At 44.3% G+C, this 23,906-nt stretch overlaps 1 protein-coding gene across 1 annotated transcript in view; it reads right to left on the reverse strand.

Annotated features, from left to right (window-relative positions):
• The window catches only part of LOC126260652 (protein enabled homolog), a 151,036-nt gene that overhangs the window by 102,927 nt on the left and 24,203 nt on the right, over window positions 1-23,906 (reverse strand). Inside the window, exon 2 of the mRNA XM_049957989.1 lies at window positions 63-237. Coding sequence (XP_049813946.1) covers window positions 63-237 — 175 coding nt within the window. The remainder of the gene's footprint in view (window positions 1-62; window positions 238-23,906) is intronic.

Here is a 23,906-nt window from a genome sequence, read left to right on the forward strand (position 1 = left end):
GCAGAGATCAATACGGCAATAAATAGCGGATTACTGGCGGCGCCGTGGCCGCGCTAAATTACCTGCGGGGGTGGCGAGGGTGGCGGGGGCGGCAGCGCAGCTGCGGTGTCAGCCAGCAGGTAAGCCCACAAATCCGCCTGCCGCACACGGCAGAGACGCGCCGCCGAGCAAGGCCTGTCTGCATACGGCCACTGCTCCACTGGACACGTCACGTCAGCTGTATTGTTCCGCCTGCAGCTGTTTTATTTCCAGGAGCACAACGTCATCGTTCATCACATTACTGACGGAAGCACGCCTGTACAAATAAATGAATTACTTGAATACTGTTATGTCATAAGCTCGTAAATTTCTGGGAAGTACACAGAACTACAAGAAAAATTAAAAACCTACTAGATGAATAGTGCGAAGGGCGTTCAATAGGTAATACAACAATTTTTTTCAGCCTATTTCGACTGAAAAAATGCGGAATTTGTTATGGGACATCGTGGATTATTCCCGCTTCATGACGTTCCAATAGGTGGGGTGCTATATGTAGACTTTAAAATGGCGTCTGTAACGCAATTGGGTTCTAACAAGGGAACCTCCCCATCGCACCCCACTCAGATTTAGTTATAAGTTGGCACAGTGGATAGGCCTTGAAAAACTGAACACATATCAATTGAGAAAACAGGAAGAAGTTGTGTGGAACTATGAAAAAAATAAGCAAAATATAGAAACTGAGTAGTTCGTGGGAAGATAGGCAACAACAAGGACACTGCAAACGCCGGAGCGCTGTGGTCTCGTGGTAACGTGAACAGCTGCGGAACGAAAGATCCTTGGTTCAAATCTTCCATCGAGTGAAAAGTTTAATTTTTTATTTTCAATTTATGTGACAAACTCTTATGTTTTCATCACTTTTTTGGGAGTGATTATCACATCCACAAGAAAACCTAAATCGGGCAAGGTAGAAGAATCTTTTTACCCATTCGCCAAGTGTACAAGTTAGATGGGTCGACAACATATTCCTGTCATGTGACGCACATGCCGTCACCAGTGTCGTATAGAATATATCAGATGTGTTTTCCTGTGGAGGAATCGGTTGACCTATGACCTTGCGATCAAATGTTTTCGGTTCCTATTGGAGAGGCACGTCCTTTCGTCTTACTAATCGCACGGTTTTGCGATGCGGTCGCAAAACTTATTACAGTGAACAGGGACGTCAATGAACGAACGGACAGATAATAACTATGCAAAAATAAAGAAAGTAAAATTTTCACTCGCGGGAAGACTTGAACCAAGGACCTCTCGTTCTGCAGCTGCTCACGCTACCATGGGACCACGGCGCTCTTGAACTCACATACTCCATGATGTTGCATATGTGGCCCATGGACTACTCAGTTTGTATATTTTGCTTATTTTTTCACAGTTCCACACAACTTCTTCCTGTTTTCTCAATTGATCTGTGTTCAGTTTTTCAAGGCCTATCCACTGTGCCAAGTTATAACTAAATCTGAGGGGGGTGCGATGGGGAGGTTCCCTTGTAAGGAGAGAACTGTAATTGAGTTTCCTCTAGCCGAAAACTACAGCGTCGCAGATATTCGTAGACGCTTGCAGAATGTCTACGGGGACCTGCTATTATACAAAAGCATGGCGAGTCATCGAGCGAGGCATCTGTAATCATGCCAACAAGGTCGCGGAAACCTGATTGATCTACCGCGTGATGACCGGCCGCACACAGCTATGACTCTTGCAATGCTGGAGCCTCTCATTCGAGGTGATCGACGGATGACAATCAAACATCATACTGCTCAACTGGACATCACTGTTGGTAGTGCCGACGCATCGTCAATAGGTCGGGATACTTAAAGCTGTTTGGCTGCTGGGTTTCTTTCCGCCTGCAGAAGACCATAAAGAGCAACGAAAGGCCATCTGTGCGGAATTGCTTGGGTGCTACGGCGCTGATCGTGACGCTTTTTTGTCGAATATCGTCACAGGCTTCATCACCTCGAGCTGAAACAAAACAGCAATCCATGGAATGACTCTACACCACCCCTCCTACAAAGAAAAAGTTCAAAGCCGCACCTTACCCGGTAAAATCATTACGACGGTCTTCTGGGACTCTGCAGGGGTTATTCTGTTTGATGTACTCCCTTATGGTGCAACGATCAACTCTGCACCGTAGGGTGCTAACCTGGGGAAACTGAATAAACAACCGTAGCGTGTTTGCCGCCACAGGAATACAAACGAACACTCTCCTTCCCCATGACTTCCCCATGACAACGCACGGCCTCACACAAGTCTGCTCACAAAATTTCATTGGACTGTTCTTTCTCATCCGCCATATAGCGCGGATCTCCCAACTTCCATATGCTTAACCCAATGAAGGGTACACTCCGCGGAAAGCAGTACCTGGTTGACGTGGAGGTTATTGATGCAGACAAGAAGGTGGCTCCGACGTCGAACAGTAGAATGGTACTACGCCGACATACACACCTCACAGAAGGGTTGCGTAAGGAAGTGGCACTGAACAGAGATTATGTTGAAAATAGGGGTTTGTAGGCAAACGAGTGTGTGCAACAATACGTCATACTGGACTCCCGAATGAAACCCATCTTATTTTAGAAAAAATATATTGCATTAATTATTGAACACCCCTCGCTATTTGCTTCCAAGCAAAGTGGAGATACAATTCTGATATGATTTATCATTTGCGGGTGGAGTAGGAATGAGAATAAACGATTTAATCAATTAATTAACATGCGATATGTTGACAAGAACAATGCCATCCAGGCTAGCCACCGTGTCTTCCTCTTCCAAATGGTGTTATTTGGATTTCGTGTGGAGCGTTGCGGCGTCAACATACTGATGTCTCACTAGTTGGCGGGTTTCCAGACCATGTCATTCAAGTAGCTCCTCAGTTGGCCACACGTGTTTGAGTGCTGTCCATTTCAGATATTCCTCGTAAGATAATTACTTTGCAGTACCGAGAATTGGAAAAGGGTCATCCGGACGGCATTCAGGGAATCGGATTGTACAGATAATGACGTGGAATCTGGAAGTAGGAATGGGCTACAAAGGTCATCATATACTGGCACATACTGAGAATAGTGTTTCTATATGTAATTATGATCCAGAGAAGATATTCTTACCTTGGGATTAGTAATGACTGGAACAAACACACACATACACACACACACACACACACACGGTCTACTGTTATCATTACGACAATTTGTCGTTTTCCACATCACCAAATTTGCACAGATCACTGCGAAGATTAGGATGGACAGGTCTACAGACTCTGATCAGCCAGAACATTATGACCACCGATATGCTGTCGATATATACCCGTCCAGGTGATAGCAGCGTCAGCTGGCGAGGAGTGATCGCTAGTCATACATATGCACGGTACATATAGTATCAGTGAGAGTGCTGTCCATGTGTGCAAGTGGAAGGCGCACGATCTGCTTGAGTTTGATCGAGGGTAGATTTTAATGACTAGGAGGCTGGCTCGAGCGTTTTGGAAACTGCACGACTTTTCGGGTGTTCGAGGAGTGCTGTGGTGAGTATCTTCAGCAAGTGGCGAACCAATGTGAAACCGCGTCCAGACGCCAAGGGGTTGGATGGCAACCCCTCACTACTGACGTCGGACGTCGTAGGCTACGCAGACTGGTAAAACAAGACAGGCGGCGCACTGTGGCGGGACTAACATCTGACTTTAATGCTGGGCAGAGTACAAGTGTGTCCGAACACACAGTGCATCGAACACTCCTAACGATGGGCCTCCGCAGCCGACGACCTATGAATGTGCTGATGTTAACTCTACGACGTCGGAACTACGACTGATACGGGCGGGTGAACTACGGCTGAAATGGGCGCGTGAGTATCGGCACTGGACGGTGGCACAGTGACAGAGCATTGCATTTTCTGTTGAATCCCGATGCCTTCTTCATCATGCGGATGGGAGAGCGCGAATCCGCTGTCTTGCAGGCGAACAACTATACTTCGTAACGGACACAAGCTGGTGGCGGCTCCATTATGCTCTGGGGAACATTGACATGGGCATCCATGGATCCATTGGAGCTCGTGCAAGGCACCATGACGGCCAAGGAGTATCGTATATTAGTTGCAAACCACGTACAGCCCTTCGTGACGGTCAGGTTTCTCAACAGCAGTGGCATTTTTCAAGATGATGCTCCATGTCAGAGAGCCAGGAGTGTGGTGGAGTGGTTCGAGAAGCACAGTGGCGAGTTCCAATTGATGTGGTACTTCCCCCCCCCCCCCCCCGCAGCACACCAGATTCGAACCCGATTGAACACATCTGTAATGTGAGTGAATCCGGTGTCAGAGCTTGTCGCCCCACTCCCATGACACTTGGCCGCTGTTATCCGTGTCAAAGGTGGACGTACCATTTACTGGGTAGATAATCATATGTTGTGGCTGATTGTGTATAAGCAAGACTGACACAAAACTAAACAAATAATGTTGTAAAACTAAGCCGGCCGCTGGTGGCCGAGCGGTTCTGGCGCTACAGTCTGGAACCGCGCGACCGCTACGGTCGCAGGTTCGAATCCTGCCTCGGGCTTGGATGTGTGTGTTGTCCATAGGTTAGTTAGGTTTAAGTAGTTCTAAGTTCTAGGGGACTTATGACCTCAGCAGTTGACTCCCATAGTGCTCAGAGCCATTTTTTTGTTGTAAAACTAAGTTGATTGAGGGAGTGTGGAGGCAAGATCACCCCATGTTATGTTCCAAAATCTGTATTAAACAAGTTGAAGATCTCGGCTGTAAACAGTGGTAAGGCAGATTCGATGAGAAATAGAGTTATTGAATATTAAACATGGAATGCTTTATTGATTTTAGGTGATAGTACCACGAAAAACTGAGAATTGGCAGCCCTGTCTCTAATTTAATTCTCATTCATGGCAAATTTGTCAAGACGTGTAACCTATAAACACTGATACGTGCCAAGAACATAGCTGTTAGTAGTAGTAACGCGTGCAGAGTCCGTGACAGGAAAATGGTTTTCGGTGACGACTTGTGCGAATCCGAGAATGATGTGCATAACTTTGACTCATGTAAAGATCCTGAGCATGTTCCTGAAGTAAATAAACAATGTTGTTTCCCTTACTATTATTACCAGAATTTACATGATAGAGTAACAGCATAAATGCAAAGCACTCCGTCTTCAGGCCACAAGTGGCCCATCGGCACCATCCGACCGCCGTGTCATCCTCAGCTGAGGATGCGGGTAGGAGGGGCGTGTGGTCAGCACACCGCTCTCCCGGTCGTTATGATGGTTGTCTTTGACCGGAGCCGCTACTATTCGGTCGAGTAGCTCCTCAGTTGGCATCACGAGGCTGAGTGCACCCCGAAAAATAGCAACAGTGCGTGGCGACGCGGATGGTCTCCCATCCAAGTGCCGGCGACGCCCGACAGCGCTTAACTTCGGCGATCTGACGGGAACCGGTGTATCCATTGCGGCAAAGCCGTTGCCCAGAAATGTAAAGACACATTCTTAATTTCATAGTTTATTTTTTAAGGTTGTTATACTTCATTATTTTAGAACTTGGTAATGAAATTCTTAGTATCATAAACCGAAATAATTCCGACCATTTAACTTGTATTTCCCAGACGTTTCGTAGTAATGTTTCGTTAACTCGCCCACCAGTGATAAGTCAATAGTAATTCTTGCTAAATAAACTCACTTTGCAAACAGACAGTGTTAATTATCCATTGACGTATTTTTAAGAATAAAATTTTAGATAGGATTAACGATTTTTAAAGTATGTGGTTAATTTAGAATAATGTTGAAGCACTGAATTATCTGAAACAATTGCAATGTGTGTACTTGAAATATCTGATTTATGAGATTTTATTGAAACTACACTGTTCAATTTCTCAGAACAACCAACTTGTTCCTTACCACTGTTTAAGCCACGGTCTTCAATTCTTTCAGAGATTCATGTGCAAATGACACCAAAATGTAGTAAATTAAAGTGATGAATCATAAATACACGGAAAAGTTTACTTTTTTGTTGCCATTCATAGATCAAAAACACTAATATAATTTCAGCGTCACTTTGACTTAGCATAGACACGAGTCGCTATCTGTGCAAGTGAGGGGGATTAAGGCCTCCATGTCACCACTTGGATCAGAGTTACATCCTGGCCTATGTAGCTGATACGACGCAGCATCATCTGTCGAGCTCCTTGCGTCGGCCGTGGTAGCCGATCGGTTCTAGGCGCTTCAGTCCGGAACCGCGCGACTGCTACGGTCGCAGGTTCGAATCCTGCCTCGGGCATGGATGTGTGTGATGTCCTTAGATTAGTTAGGTTTAAGTAGTTTTAAGTTCTAGGCGACTGATGACCTCCGATGTTAAGTCCCATAGTGCTCAGAGCCATTTGAACCTTTTTTTTTTTTTATCTCCTTGCGTCGTGTGGCTGGTTGCGTGGTGAACGCCGTAGGTGTTCGTCTTCTGTTTACTGCGGCTCTTAGGCGTTGCTCTCCAAAACTTAACTCTTCCTCCTTTTTCTGGTTAACAGCCAGCTGAGCCTCTCCTGGTAAGAGCTCTGGCTGATGACCGATGCGATGTTATGTACTGTACAATCAGTGTCTGTTAAATGCAATGCTTAGATCGCCGGGGCAGCGCCAATATAATGTTCGAAAAATGAGGTCATACAAAGGGTTCACAATCGGGTACCAATTATACTCCAACAAACAGTTCATTCAACTTAGAATGGAAGATGAGAACGTCAAGAGATGTTGGCAGACACCGGAATGGAAATATGGATCCGATTCGAAGTCTGAAAACAGAATCGACACTAGGATAGCATACCTTCGAAAAGCAGAAATAGAATGCTGTATGCAAAGCAGCATGCCAATCACTTTTTCTCGGGTAATACTGCATCCTCCCTCCACTGATCGATCCCCGGGCTGTCTGTTCTTGGTAGTTTCATTCATTTGCCTCCTATCTGTCCACCAGGTCATAGAATTTCCCGTTGTATCGTCTTTCTAACTGGCAGGCTCAGTTTGTAATCTCACCCAAAGAACAACCGTCACTGAATAACCAAATCTGTCAGCCTTCCTACAGGGAGCTGAAATTTCCTCCCATATGAATAGAGAAGTTTGTGAAAGGCGGCAGGCGTGTGGTATTGTAACTCCCGCACTGTCCTCTCACTGTTTCTTGTCGTAGACTGATAGTTCAAATGGTTCAAATTGCTCTGAGCACTGTGGGACTCAACTGCTGTGGTCATAAGTCCCCTAGAACTTAGAACTACTTAAACCTAACTAACCTAAGGACATCACACACATCCATGACCGAGGCAGGATTCGAACCTGCGACCGTAGCGGTCGTGCGGTTCCAGACTGTAGCGCCTTTAACCGCTCGGCCACTCCGGCCGGCTAGACTGATAGTATCATAGTGGCCTCCACGTTGGATTTTTCTGTCAAGCCCCCGAAGAATTACTTGAAATGCTTATCTGCGTTTCTGAGTTCTCGAGGAGCCTGCAGCCCAACAACAAACCTATTTGTTTGTGGTGGGAATGGCTGTGAGCCTTCGCTCAAATGGCCCAGATGCTCAACGCTCGAGAGTACACTCTGCTGTCAGCCAGCCTTTAAACGGGACAGCCCTGTTACAGTAAAGTAAACACTTGAGTTCAACTGTTTCTGTCTCGCTTTCGAGAAAGTGTCATTATGTTTAGGAGCGGACTGAGTGTATCTCGCTTGCTCTGAGGGTCTGACGGCAATTTGAACAGAAATTGTTACACAAAATCATTCATCATATCAATGAAATGTCATTAAGTGAGAAACTTATTAAAGAATCAATGGATTAGCAGAACATTGATAATATCATTGAATTTAAGAGTTTATTTTTATTAGGTATCGCAGTAACAATCCCAGTGACACGAGATATTATATGCTAATAAAAGAATATTATTTTAAATATGAAGAGTATCAGCTAAACTGCGTCTTACTTTAATAGGTTTAATAATCTGGCGATGCTATAGTTGGCTATCCCTTTGGTGTATACGCGGAACTTAGAAAATGTAAGTATTTATCAGCAGTTCACGGGAAACAAGTTTGCCTGTATGTGGTGGAAAGTTTATTTTATGTTTGAAGAAATATTATTTCTATGCTAACGGAGAGACAGGTTTGACTGCACAGTTCACAAAATGAGTGCAGGTGTGATTAGTCTGAAGTGCATAAAAAGGAATGGAGCGTATGGCATCGTTGGCCGTGAAGCCCCATCGGCGGAGTTCGGCCGCCAGGTGCAAGTCTTATGTCAGTCGACGCCACATTGGGCGACTTGCGCGCCAGTGATGATCAGGACAACATGACACCCACTCCCCGTGCGGAGAAAATCTTCAACCCGGCAGGGAATCGAACCCGTACCCGCTTGCATGGGAGGCGAGCACGTTACCACCTAGCTAAGCAGACGGACGGTTTGCAGTGCAGATTCTAATTGAATGATCTGGCATCAATGTAAAAAAACTTTCTCTTCCTCGAACACTACCGTAGATGGTCTTCGTCATTGCGACAATACATACTGTTTACCTTTTTATGTGTTAAATGTTCAAATGTGTGTGAAATCTTATGGGACGTAACTGCTAAGGCCATCAGTCCTTAAGCTTACACACTACTTAACCTAAATTATCCTAATGACAAACACACACACCATGCCCGAGGGAGAACTCGAACCTCCACCGGTACCAGCCGCACAGCCGATAACTGCAGCGCCTTAGACCGCTCAGCTAATCCCGCGCGGCTATGTGTTAAAATTCACAGTATTTTACAAAAATATAGAAAGGTTATTGGTTAACACACAGTCTGCGACAAGATCATTAGAAAACGAACACAAGTAGAATTGGAGAAGGCTGGGTTGGAAATCGGTCATGACCCTTCAAGCGAACTAACACGTAATTAGCGTAGAGCGATTTAGGGAAATCATGGAAATCAGGATGGCCATACAGGGATGTCAATCACCTTTTTCCCGAAAACGAGTCCAGTGGCTGCACCACTGCGGCACCTCCATCGCTCCTTTTCTTTTATCAAAACTTTAGTACTGAAGACGTAGATATTTTCACGAGTTTCAGTTTGCTGTAACACTAAAAATTAGTTCTTACAAAGGCTTAAATTGGTATATCGCCGTTACTTCACAATAGCGACATTTAATTGCTTGTTCCCTCAGAGAAAGTATCATTCTTATGGAAAACGTATTTCAGTAAAGCGCTAATTCTAAGTCTGAATTTAAAAACCTGATGCATAGCCGACTAAAAAAAAAAATCCTGTAAGAAGAGACATTCGTGAAGTTTGTAACTCTTGTACAAACAGTTTGAATGAACGCACATGTACGCCTTGGAAGCATAAGGATATCTTCTACTGACTTGCATAATGGCGAGCGGAAAGAAAGCTAAGAGTTTAACTCTGTGTTAACAAACACGTCACACGAACACATTTGTATGAGGATTGGGAAGGGAACTGCCTGTAAACCGTCAAGGAATCATTCACGTATGCGCTCAAATAAGTACAAATGATTACAGATTAACAGAAAACGATGTTTTACAGTATAAACCAAATTAATTTCCATTACCCACTAACTGAATTACGTAAATCACATTTTTCACAAAAACTGTATAAGAAATTGTCACCATATACGAGGGCGGTTCAGAAAGTAACCTCCGATTGGTCACAGTGCGGGTTGTGGGGGGAGTAGCGACGCCATCTGTGCGTTCACGCACTCAACAGGTCAGTCGGCATCAAGCCGTGGTCGAGTGAACGTCGTACCTGCGCTAGTTTAGTTTTTGTGGCAGTTTGAAATGTGTGCTGCAATAGAAAACCCCGCCAAATGTGAAGTGCGTGCTGTCATAAGGTTTTTTACAGCCAAAGGATATTCTGCAGCAGCTATGCATCGTGAGCTTTGTGCCGTGTACGGACCAAGAGTTATGAGTGAAGGAGTTGTCCGTGAATGGGTACGTTTATTTAAAAGTGGACGAGAAAACGTTCATGATGAAGAGAAGAGTGGTAGACCATCATTGGTGACTGACGAACTCGTTCAGACAGTTGATGCAAAAGTTCGTGAAAATCGACGTTTCTCAATGTCGGAGTTGTCTACTGGTTTTCCACAGATTTCTAAGACTCTCTTGTACGAGATAGTGACAGCAAGATTGGGTTACCGTAAGTTCTGTGCACGATGGGTGCCCAAAATTCTTACCGACCACCACAAAACTCAAAGAATGGCCTCTGCATTAGACTTTCTGTCACGTTATGAGGACGAAGGAGAACCATTGTTAAACAGAATCGTGACCGGTGACGAAACCTGGATTAAGTACGTGAACCCTGAGACAAAAGAACAATCACAGATGTGGGCACATTCAAATTCGCCTACCAAACCAAGAAAAGCCTCGCAAGATTTTTCTGCGAGAAAACTGATGGCAACGGTGTTTTGGGATGCCAAAGGGGTGTTGTTGGTTGAATTCATGGAACGTGGTACGACCATTAATCAAGACGTGTACTGTGAAACAATAAAAAAGTTACGACGGGCTATACAGAACAAACGCCGTGGTATGCTGACTTCCGGTATCGTTTTTTTGCACGATAACGGCCGTCCTCACTCTGCTCGCAGAACAACGGCCCTTCTTGAGTCCTTCAAGTGGGACGTTATCAACCATCCACCTTACAGCCCAGACCTGGCGCCAAGTGATTATCACCTCTTCATGCATTTGAAGAAATGGCTCGGGTCACAGCGGTTTGATGACGACGAAGAGCTCAAAGATGCGGTCACAGGCTGGCTCCAGGCACAAGCGGGTGATTTTTATGCAGAAGGAATTTCAAAGCTTGTGAAGAGATACGATAAGTGCCTCAATCGCTATGGAGACTATGTAGAAAAATAGTGCAAAGATGTAGTTGTAAGATGCATATATTAAAATATTTTTATTTAACTTGGTGTATTTTTTTAAATCAACCGGAGGTTACTTTCTGAACGGCCCTCGTATTATACAAGCCTTTCACTCTTCCAGGCCGCTGCATAGTCTGGTAGGTCCGACCTCGCGATTTCGAAGACTCGCTGGAAGACACAGAACGCGATGAGGGCCACTGGGCGGCGCTCCTACAACTGCCAGCGCTGGCACCGCCGCTGCAACAGTGGAAGCAGTGCCACGTCCACCTTACCGGCCTACAAGAACTCTCGGCTACCTTTTGACGCCTGTAGCGCAGCATTTGCCCCCTCAGTTGTGCCTACACTGGTCTCCAGGCTCAGATCTAGGGAGGGCGCAAACCAGGGTATCTGCCCTTGGCGGCAATTTCAGGGGCTCCCAGTTCATACTCTTCAAGAAAAAAGCCTTGTTTCGCAAAGAGCCTAGTATCCAGAGCATGAAGTTCTATCAATTATTCGTATGACTTCGAAACGCATCCCAGTTGGTTTATGAACATTTCTGAACACATTCTAAGTTGATTTCTGAACGTGCTGTAAGTCGATTTTTGAATGCGTGTATGGTATATGTTATGTCTCTGCCAGGGAAACCCCGTCGCATTTAGAACAAAAATACTTTCCCGCAGACAGAAGGGACAGAGCTATAAAGGCTGAACCGAAAAAACGGGAACGGATGAATGCCAGTCGCTGTTTGTTTATGTGGTTCATTGGGTGTGCGAATTAGCGGTATCCATACATTCAGACACGCAGAGAGGAAATAAACGACTAATAGGAATAACAGGTAAGGAAGATTACATACCCACTAAAATGAAAATTTGACAGCAAATTTTTTCCAGATCGCTACACTACCAGTTGTAGCCCCAGTTAGCTGCAGCTTAAATTCTATTCTCGGAATAGCGCGGAAAACGCGTTGTACTAACGCGTAATCATACCTAACCGGAGACTAAACGTGGGATAACTGAACCGGTGATTCTGGCAGGGTAAGAGAAGTTAACCGAAAAATACGTTTTGTCTATGGCAGGAATAGTTCCAGAATTAGTAATGACAAGGTTGTTTTTACTACTTTTCGATCTCATGCTTGAGAAACTGGAGCGCGTGAATGAAATGTGAAACTACTTCCTAACACAAAACTTTTTTCTTGTAGATGGCCTATTATGCATTTGATGTTGGTACTTCGTGAATTATGTTCTGTGCTGTTACTTATGTAAATCAAGTACATAAAACGACGATTTGTGCCAAAACAGACTCGTTTACTTCGCGTATACTACATCTGCTGCGATATTAGAAACGCCTATTTCGTTTTATCTAGCAGACAGTGACAAAATGGATGAATCAAATCGAGAAACGGCACCGGTCTTGGGTACTATTCGTATTGAAAGCTTTTTCAGTAACAGACAACGACAGTTTGATTTTTCAAGTAGCAAAACGTTCGACAAACTTTGATGAGGTTAGATTCTTTCTCAGAAAGGAAAGCACTCCGTGTAAAGCTATAGCAAGATTAGAGAGAAAAAAATGCTGCGACCTTGCGTCTTGTCTTTACACGTTTTATGTCACACAAAAGAGAAAGCTGTTTTAGCTAACAGGCAATACAGAGTGCAGATTTTCTGAAGAGTTCTAATTCTCCCGGTCGCAGATAGCCCCACGCAGTATTAATTGTGAGCTGTTTTTAAGGGTGTGTGTGTGGGGGGGGGGGGGGGGGGTTGGATACCAAACCGGCCTACTGGATCCGGAAGAGGCACCACAGGACATTTTAATTTCCACTGTCCTGAATATAGGTTTGATGCCCTCCATTACAAAATATACACAATTGAATTCCACAGAGTGAAATACAGTGGCGTGCGGTAGAAAAATGCTGGGTGAAGAGCTGCTACACTTTGGCACACTTAACACCGAATAAAGTGTCTTGCGTTTCCTCGAATATGTATGTTTTACATATCCGACTCTTCAGAAATATTTGCTCTACAAATTAACATATTTTTGAGAAACCAATTTTTAAAAAAATTTTTGCTTCCTATCTCAAAAGCTCGAGCGGGTGGGGGAGCTGAGGAGAGCTCCGCCTACCATCCTCCAAGGAAGCCATGGGTCTGAAGATGGTTACATAAATATAACCGAAACCGATCACTTATGTTATTGAGACATAAGTGTTGTGATCAAGACTGAACTTTAGTTAAAATATCGCTGTTGTGGCCTGGTCGGGTGAAGTAGAAGTTATCTTGTCGGTGGGTCCGTTGACTGTCGGTCGGTTAGGTTGTCGTCGGAACATGAATGGTTGGCTCGACTGCCTGTCTCACCTAAGCAAGCGTTACTGTTTGAATTTCAGGCTGACCATCGAACAATTGAGCACCCTTGGGTGTACTGCCAATTTTTATTTGTTCTTGTTGTTTGTAATTGTATGCCTTCTAGCCGATTTTTAAAAAAAAAATTAAGGTTGTTTTGCCCTTAAGGTGTAAGATTCTTTAGGCTTTCAGCCTAATTTAAAGAACTGTTTCACGCAAGGCTTTTCATATTTTAAACATTTTAATGTTGTTGAATTTTAAGTGTTGAGCCTTCAGCCGATTTTGAGTTTAAGTTGTTTTGCTCTTAAGGCCTTTAGCCTAAATTTAAGAACTGTTTCATGTAAGGCCTTTGAAATTTAAAAAAATTAATGTTATGGAGTTTTAAGTGTTACGCCTTTAGTCGATATGAATTTAATTTGTTTGCTCTTGAAGGGTCTGATTATTTGGGCCTTTAGCCTAAATAAAGAACTGTTGTAAGATAAGGCTTGCCTTTTAAATTTCTGATTATGTTTGCGTTTTAAGTTATTGGCCTTCAGCCGTTTTTAAATTAAAGTGGCTTTCAGCGGTAATTAAGTCCCAAAGATTAAAGCTGTGTGTTAAAAAAAATTCTTTTGGGCTCTTGCAATGTTTGATCAAATAATAAAGTTGTATCTTCGAGTGTAACTGACAGCCCCTTATTTTGGCCCCTTTCCACAATTCAAACTACCTGTCCTGTCCTGCGGGTTTAGCAGAGCGTATCAGTTCTTCTGGTAGTAATCGAAGAACACGCTCACAACTGCGAGCCACCTGTACCCCTTCATGCTTGATGTCCTTCCCGACGGCTGTGTCATCTTCCAGCAGTATAAGTGTCCGCGTCTCAAAGCCAGAAAGTGCTTCAGCATCATTATAATGAACTCACGTTGATGTCTCGGCGACCAAATTCACCTGATGTAAATCCTATGCAACCCGTCTGGCTCGCTGTCGACCGCCATCACCGCGTACGCAAATCAGCGGCTCGTTATTTACGCGAATTACATGACATGTGCGTAGACATCGAATGTCACATACTTCTACAAACCTACCAACAAACCGTTGGATCCGTAACACACAGAATCAAATATGTATTTCGTTCCAAAGACGGACAAACAAGCGATTAAGCAGGTGGTCATAATGTTTTGGCTCTTAAGTGTATATGTGATATCAGTTACCCATTAGGGGTAATCATGAAGTTTTAACTATCCCCGCGAAGAAAGCAAATTTATATTATACTTGTTTGGCTTGTCTGCAGGAACATATCTGCAGGTGTGATATACATTTATTCCATTCACCATTGTACTGTAACACTACGGAGATGCTAAAACGAAAAAAAAAGCGGTCCATTTGTAAGGGGGATATGGTATGTGCCTTTTGGTCTCGCCTCCCCTTACAGCGTGCTATGGTATGTGGCGTATGGAATTCTGTGCTTACCAGGACTGCAGAAGTGTACCCGCAAAGAGAGGGAGATTGAGAGGACAGTGTGAGATAACACAGCGACTGAGAGACTGGTCACGTATTGGGAAAGAGTAAAATTAAAGTACGAAAATACGAAGGGAAAAAACACCATTGTCATCCCCTTCCCAGTCTTAGCCCAAGTTTCGTCTAGTCAGAATTTGCCCTTCGTTTATAACTTATATCTTGCTATCCTTCAGTCTCCTTCGATTCATCCCCCTTTATTTTCTCTTCTTCGCTTGAGTCTTGCTGCTCCTTTGTTAGTTTGTTGCCAGCCGATGTGGCCGAGCTGTTCTAGGTGCTTCAGTCTGGAACCGCGCGTCCGCTACGGTCGCAGGTTCGAATCCTGCCTCGGGCATGGATGTGTGTGATGTCCTTAGATTAGTTAGGTTTAAGTAGTTCTAAGTTCTAGGGGACTGATGACCTCCCATAGTGCTCAGAGCCATTTGAACCACTTTTTTGTTCTTTGGTTTCGCAAACGGTAGTGCTTCGTTTATGGTGTCAGAAAATTATGTCAATCCGAAACATAATCTGCTTCACCTCCACATACTGCTGCTGCCTTCAGTGTCATTTATCTGTTTCTGTCTTTTTTATGTGTGCTACACATTTGCCTTCCAAGTAAGAACTGAAAACTACGTCTTTATTTTTCATGCAGTTTCTACACTGCTTCTGTGGATATGCCCTATTGATCCTTTTGAATGAGATCAACCGAACTGTTACGGCTAATTTTTACCACATGCGCTTGTCCTCGTGTCGTGTAGGATATTGTAGAGTTGTCAACGAGATCGCCGATATCGAACTCTTAGGGAACATGTCATTTCGAAGCACATCTTTTATTTTGGCATTGTTACCATTTAATAATCCGTTCTGTTTTCTCAGTCACTTGTACAGAAGACTTGCAGTAGGGAGACACACTTAAACCACGAATATGTTTCGTTATTATCCAGTGCAAAAACCAGGTTGATCATTCACGCTATAGTGCTGTAGTCACGTGACAGAATCGGATATGTGCGGACGACTTACAAAAGTGACCTTCAACTCTTACATGGGAAGAGCAGACTTCCGATTTTTAAATAAAATTTACACAGCGTATGAAAAAATTATAAATAAAAGACTCCGATACATCTCAGAATCCATTTTCATTGAAGGGTTTACAGATCTCCGAAAAGGGCAATCCTATAGTGGCAACTATGTTTCGTTATTATCCAGTGCATGAACTGGGTAAATGAAAGAAGATTGAAAGTCTCCTTAGAAACATATCTAGCTTCCTAGTATCTAAAAAAGAAGTGTTTAATGTTATCGGGAAGAAGGTACTAACGACAATGTGGAAAGAGGTTCTCCAAGACACTTATAAAAGTGATTCTAAGTTATTAAACTACGATTAGTAACATACTGTCAAATAGTCATCGTCACAGACAAACATAAAAATGATAATTAGACAGGGCTGTCACTATTTAACATCTATATAATGACTTGATCAGAACCCGTAAAGAAATGAACTTCACGTTTGAATTAAATTAGGAAGCTCCTAACACGCAAAAACCATCCTCTATGCTGACGAGCAAATAATCATTCAAGATAGTGTAGACAACCTGTAGTGAGCAATACAACCGAAATTTCTTAATGTGAACAGTGAGACATTCGGAACCACTTCATATCTGGAGGGTTCTTGGCACGAAGAACTCAAAACTGTCACCTCCCGGCAGTACATTAATTTAAACTTATCTTTCCTAAGACAGTAACCACTCAAACCAAAAATCTTTTGAAAGATTAGGATAGTTATCTCATTTTGTAGTATTTCGGATGCGACATAAACTACAAAAAGTACAAGGACACAAAATGTAACAAACATCTATCAGAGAATCAGTAGTATTGGTGCAAGAATGTTATTAAACTTAGCCAAATACTGGGTTCCGAAAAACAAAGGTCTTAGACAATTGGAAGAGTCAGAAGTTCCTTTCTTTAGATCTCTAAAAGTTGAGGCAGGAGAATGAAATCACAAACAACCACATATGAGCAGATTTATGAGTGAAATATCTGAAGGAGAGAGATACAGGGAACAGTGAGGAACGGAAGCAGCGTGTTTTGCAGACGTAGCACTAAATTCTAGCACTCTCGTAGAAGCTCCTGGCTTGGTTTTCTTCACTGTATCAATATTATGTCGTGTTATTATACTGCATTATCTGATTGCCTCCCGTACGATAAGGTGCAAAACCCTCCACTAAATAAACGTTAGTCTTATATGGGCATATTCCCATTACCTGAAATGTTTTTGCTCACTTCTATGCTTCTGCTATACGCCAGTAAGCACTTCTGATTGATCCCACCACGTTATTGACAGATGGGTGCTACCACTTGAGAAAGGAGTCAGTACCATGTAGCGTTAACAGCTAATGCAACAAATTAACTTGCGCTGACTGTTTGGTGAAAACCGCATAAATTACGAGCTACGTTCATTACTTTCCTTCCAAAAACGCTTTCCTGTCTGAATACCAAGAAAGAATCGAGGAGCAACAGCAAAATTCTTGTTTTTATGTCGTTACGCGCACCTAAAATGGGTGGCGAATGCCAGTTTGCCACCAAGCTCAGTCAACACAGAAGAACTTGAAAGCGCGTACTCTTACACGATGTGTACTCCTGACCGATCGTCGCACTCGTTGGTTGGGTAATTGATTTGGGGGAGGGGATCAAACAACGAGGTCATCAGTCCCATCGGATTAGGGAAGGATGAGAAAGGAGGTCGGCAGTGCCCTTTCAAAAGAACGATCCAGGTATTTGCCTGGAGCGATATAGGGAAATCACGGAAAACCTAAATCAGGATGGCCGGACGGGGGTTTGAACCGTCGTCCTCCCGGACGTCACATCATAAGTAGTGCCAACAGTGATGTATGGAGGAAGAGCTATTACGGTATGGGGATGTTTTCCTTGGTTAGGATGTGATGGTATTATTGTGCTTCAGAAAATACTTAATACGCAATGATATGAATACATTTTATGCCATTGTGGTTATAGTAGAGGAACAGTTCGGATACGATGATTGTATGAGTGTGATAATGTACCAAGCATGTATGAGTCAGTGGTTTGTCGACAATAACAGTCCTGAAATGGACCGGTCTGCCAATGTTCCGACCTTAATTCGTTGTAATACCTTTAGGATGAATCGCTCCATATCCCTCACATCACTACCTTCTCTGCTTTCATCTCTTGAGGACGAATGGGCTGCCATTCCTCCACAGACATTCGGACACCTCACTGAAAGAGTCCGTACCAGAGTTCAAGCCGCCATAAGGGCGCAGAGTGGACATAAGCCATATTAATGTACAAATAATAAGTGTCTGCATACTTCTGATCAGATAGTGAATATTATTTGTTGACTAGACCAGTTGCAACATCTATGTCATTCTCGATAGCCCTTAACCACTTGTTACGTCAGTATGTAGTACGAATGTATACTGCCTCAGGTCTCCTACTAGAGTCCTATAGAAGGAGATCTGTAACCCTACTACATTCTGACACAAACACTGACTGTTGCACCACAGAAAGATATCATGGTTGCATACAAAATTTGTTAATGTTTTTCTTCAGCTAGCGCTGAGCTAACTCAAACCAGGTCAGAATGACCAAGAGAGAGAGAACCGATACTGCAAATAACATGGCACTTGAGGGAGACATATGCATCGTTAATTCATTTACGCGACCTCTATGAGGATGGATCAGAATGTCATTCTGACAGCACAAGGTAGCGTCCCAAGTGCGAGCAGACGTTCCGTGAGAACACCTATCTGCCCGCTGACAAGGCGCAAAAACACCAAGCGGTAGTCCTGAAAGCCACTGCCAAGACACCGAGGTACAGCGAGGAATGCTGACGAGCCTAGGAAACGAGAACAAATGGGGTCACCTCGGCAAGACATAACGTCATTGCCTCAGATGGATGGTAATAAATAATCAGGCTTCCAAGCCCACACTCGATTCAGTTACAGTGAGACAGCTACGACGCAGACCCAGCGAAGTACCGCCTACCATTTGCCATATGACTTCAACCTTTGAGACTGCTGTCAATATCTTAGTCCGCAGCTCGTGGTCGTGCGGTAGAGTTCTCGCTTCCCACGCCCGAGTTCCCGGGTTCGATTCCCGTCGGGGTCAGGAATTTTCTCTGCCTCGTGATGACTGGGTGTTGTGTGATGCCCTTACGTTAGTTAGGTTTACGTAGTTCTAAGTTCTAGGGGACTGATGACCATCGATGTTAAGTCCCATAGTGCTCAGAGCCATTTGAACCATTTGAACCACCAATATTTTAGCTGCCGATGTTAAGTCCTGGGGACTTCTACCCCTGGCTTGCTGGGAGGCGACCTGATGCTGTTTGGCACACAGTCAACCTGTCACTGTATCTAGGATGATGTTTGGCACATCGTCAACCTGTCGCAGTTTCTGGGAGGCTTGCTAATGGCATCCATGAATAGACACCAGCACCAACGCTCTACCTCTGGTGAAGAAGTCGTGCTGTAGCTTTTCAGTATCACCTACATTCCGTATAGAGCTGATAGGGTTTACCGGGACCAACCCCTAAGTGACCACAAGAGTGCGGTAATATAGCCCGAGCTGGAAACGATGGCCGATGCGCAGTGACCAGTTTTCGCCAAAAGAAGGGGAGCCCGACAAGCGTTTGCCACATTTCGGCCGGTCGGGGATGACAGAACCGACGCTCACGCCCTGCAATCTTTCTCAAACGATTTCACAGAATGTATTCGCTAAAAAAAATTCATTTTTGTTTTACTTATGGCTTTATATGTCAGTTTCATTATGATGTGCGCATGATTTCGTAAATGGTCAAAGTTATTGGGATATTTACGTGGAAGTAAGACACTTCGCGAAAATCGAAAAAGTTTACAATAAAAAATACAGGTCGCTATGATTTTCCGTCTGGTGCTTATTACATAATATATTGCTGCGTATGACATTTGGCTAACGTCTTGAATTGATCTGACGTAGAGTACTTATTTGCGATCGCACTGCACCAGCAATAATGCACGAGTGAAGTATCCACAACATTCCTCATATTTCATAAACGGTTTGAGATATCGAAATTGGATTTTCGCAAATGAGGGCACACAAAGAGGAGAGTATTTTGCTGTACTGTTACTATGCAAAACTTTATTATCTACCGTGTTATTCCACTAACTACAGACTTTACGGAGAACGAATGTAATTTTTAAGGGCTGTCTATAGCTGGTGAAACGAGAAGTGCTATGGGTTTTGGAAAAGTATAAGTGAAGTCGTTACAAGTTTATTTTGTACTGAAGATGTACTATTTCATAAGATGCTGACCATACAGTCCCTCAGATCGTCACTTAATATTCAAATTGCTCTGAGCACTATGGGACTTAACATCTAAGGTCATCAGTTCCCTAGAACTTAGGACTACTTAAACCTAACTAACCTAAGGACATCACACACATCCATGCCCGAGGCAGGACTCGAACCTGTGACCGTAGCAGCAGCGCGGTTCCCGACTGAAGCTCCTAGAAACGCTCGGCCACCGCGGCCGGCTCCGCACTTAATAAATTTAATAAACCACTGTTTCAGAATTTTCTCGTAATTGCATCTGCACAACTAGTAATGAGATGAGAGTGTCTTAACTCCGCTGCGTTATCGCAAAAGAAGCAAATTTTAACATGGCAACAAGAGAAAAGTGTAGGTTTTACACAAAATTCCCCGCTCGTGACTCTTCTCTGCAAGCTACAAATGGTTAAGGAACCAGGCGAAAATAAATCGCTGCATTTTCCGTGGAATTATTTTTAGGTACTAACATAGAAGAGGTGACACATCTTTTTGAGTAGTCACCATGCAAGTGTGAGAATGGAGGGGCCCCGCTTAGTATTTACCAAAAATACGAGTGTAGGCTTCAGTTTCGAAAGGCATTTCCGCTACAGCGCTCGAAGCGACCCCTCTCCACTGCCGCTCACCCCACGCTTACCCAGCCGGCGGTGCATCTAGCGGCCACGGCATTTCGCGCGTGCTGTAACAAGTGGCCTAGGATATGGTGGTAGACGCCACTGTACGAGCTACGCCTGGTAGCCGCTACCCTGCACGACATCGTGGTGTCATGTGGGCAGCCGCGACAGAGGCAGCGGCCCGATAATCTGCAGAGGTGGACGAGTCAGCCTGTGCTGTGTCTGCAGGGTTCCTCACTGCTACCACACAGAAGATGATTCAACTGTAACAAATAAATTTATGTCTTGCTAATGCTATTTTATTAAAATAATTATGAAAAATCCGCCTCGATTGCACAAACTACCTGGTGTTTACCTAGGTTTCAGCGTGGGTAACCACGCCTTCTTCAGAATAAATATAAAACAGCTTGCCTAAATGGGCATAGTCAAAGGCTAAAATCAACACCTACAGCGGCAAGACCCCATAAATTTTTTTTACAAATACATGGTACATATGTACCAAGTCAGTAATATTACTTATCTCAACCCTATGTGTGCTGCCTGGCCCCAGCCAACGTACGATGGTCACAGGCTCTACACCGAACTGGGGCACCACAGGCTGCGCACATGCGCGGCTATCGAAATCACTGCGCATGCGCGCGGCCAGGAAACACTCTAATTATGCATGGGAGTGGGATTAAAAAGTGAACACGGATTGGGACCTAACTGATTGCCAAAAGTTGTCGCACAAATAGCAAATTGAGCAAATGATAAAATCGATGATGCGGGAATTAAGACATATTTAATAGCAACGCACGACAAACTTTGTGCACGGATGGTAAATCAGCTACAAGCTATTATGGAGGCCCTAGAATTAGGTAGAAATTGCCGGCCGGTGTGGCCGTGCGGTTAATGGCGCTACAGTCTGGAACGACGTGCCCGCTACGGTCGCAGGTTCGAATCCTACCTCGGGTATGGATGTGTGTGATGTCCTTAGGTTAGTTAGGTTTAAGTAGTTCTAAGTTCTAGGGGACTGATGACCAGAGATGTTAAGTTCCATAGTGCTCAGAGCCATTTGAACATTTTTTTTAGGTAGAAATTACAACTAAACTAAAAAGATAGCTATGGTTCAAATGGCTCTGAGCACTATGGGACTCAACTGCTGTGGTCATAAGTCCCCTAGAACTTAGAACTACTTAAACCTAACTAACCTAAGGACAGCACACAACACCCAGCCATCACGAGGCAGAGAAAATCCCTGACCCCGCCGGGAATCGAACCCGGGAACCCGGGCGTGGGAAGCGAGAACGCTACCGCACGACCACGAGATGCGGGCAGATAGCTATGCTAAAGACGTTATTGTTAATGGATAAAACCGCACTAATAATATCTGCAGCAGAAACAGCCATAGTCGCTACATCGCCACAATACTAAGCGGCCGATCAGGCCGTAATCAGAAGACGTTAAAGATTTATAACATACATTGGCTCCATGATCTTATAATTACATAGAAGCCAACGAAGATACGTAAAATACCTCCTGAAAGTGCGCAGCAATAAGAAAATACAAATGGTGTTCTTCTCAACCCTCAACACAGTAGGAGGAAAAACGTACCAAAATGGGGGGGGGGAGGGGGGGCGTTGTTACCATCCATGAACAATCAACATCGTGCACGTGCATCAACCAACTTCCACGTCACGCAGGTTAATGTGAAGAATTAAGTAAGGGACCGAGACCTTCAAAGAAATTTCTGTTTTTTAAATGGAGCTGATCGTTAAGGGCATAGTCTGTGGCATACTTCAGGTGTTTGGCTGGTTCAAATGGCTCTGAGCACTATGGGACTCAACTACTGTGGTCATTAGTCCCCTAGAACTTAGAACTACTTAAACCTAACTAACCTAAGGACATCACAAACATCCATGCCCGAGGCAGGATTCGAACCTGGGACCGTAGCAGTCGCACGGTTCCGGACTGCGCGCCTAGAACCGCGAGACCACCGCGGCCGGCCTTCAGGTGTTTAAAAATCGGCATTTCCTCTATTTTACTGGCGCACAGAGCGCCACCTGGTCTTTACGACTGTACTTCACGCCTCGCCGTCCTACAACCCTAAGGCTCTGTGGTGTGTGTACTGCAAGACCTTCGGTACACACACCATCAGATTATTTGACTGGTCGCTCTAACGAAGTAGGCGAGTGTCGGCAATATGTCTCGTGGTCTTATCGTGGCGTGTTTATCTTCTGCCGTTAGGTCAGACGATAGAAATGCCACTTGCACGCTTAGAGTAGCAGATTGACGGTGACCCACTTTAAACAGAACTTGATTAATTTTCACACACATTTATTAAAATAATAACCAGCATAAAAATTACTTAACTTGGTTCTGGATGCTATTTACAATTGACAGTCTGAAGTTCCTTTGGTCTTGGTACGTCAATCTTATTCTCACATATCTCTGATACTTGACAAAGTGTCTATACATTTATCTTCATGGATATGTACAGGAATATGATAATCTTATTAGGCGCAGTCTGAACTTGACTATAGACTGGTACAGACTAATGCAGACTGGTGCAGACAAATGCAGACTTGTGCCGCCTAATGCAGACTGACTAATCGGAGGTCTGTACACACGTTATAATACCTTGAGCGTTCAGGTATCACTGCGCGAGTGTGATTCGCGAGGAGAAAAGGTTCTACATTATCTCACTGGCTGCGTTACATATTAATACGCGGATCGGCGGAAGCAGAATTTCGTCCGTCTCCAAGACAGCGCCATCTAGTGCGGAGACGGACGAGCGCTGCGCCTGCGCTGTTGTGCTTAGCGGGGCGCGCTCTAGTGGGAAAGTTGTGTACGCGCTGACTACGCGGAACTATGTACACAACAGGCTCTCAGCCCAGTTCCTTAAAGGACTGTCAATAATCATGAATTTCGAAAACGATCTAGGCAACAAATAATTGAGAATTTACTGTTAACCTCTGTAATTCCGATTTTGATTCTTATGAGATGTGGTTAGATTCAGCCACGACAAGACGTTCTACTCAGTACGATAATTTTGGCAATATCGTAGCAGTCGCAGACTCTGCCCGAGTCAGCTGGGCCCAGTGATGAGTGTCGGCCGCGGTTTCCCCACCAGTCTGCAGCACGCACCCTGCTGCCGGCAGCCGCTTTCAAAACGATCTCCGGCGGCGCTGCGGACTTTGTTTACGGCCGTTTCTGTGAAGGCAGAGGTTCAGCCGCCGCAGTTGTGGCTCTTCCTTCCCTCCAGCCTGCAGCCTCTCCCACGTCTTCCCTCCCTGCCTCCCTCTGTCCCTCTCTCTCTCTCTCTC

This window comes from Schistocerca nitens, chromosome 5 (assembly GCF_023898315.1).
Source record: "Schistocerca nitens isolate TAMUIC-IGC-003100 chromosome 5, iqSchNite1.1, whole genome shotgun sequence".
Taxonomy (NCBI): domain Eukaryota; kingdom Metazoa; phylum Arthropoda; class Insecta; order Orthoptera; family Acrididae; genus Schistocerca; species Schistocerca nitens.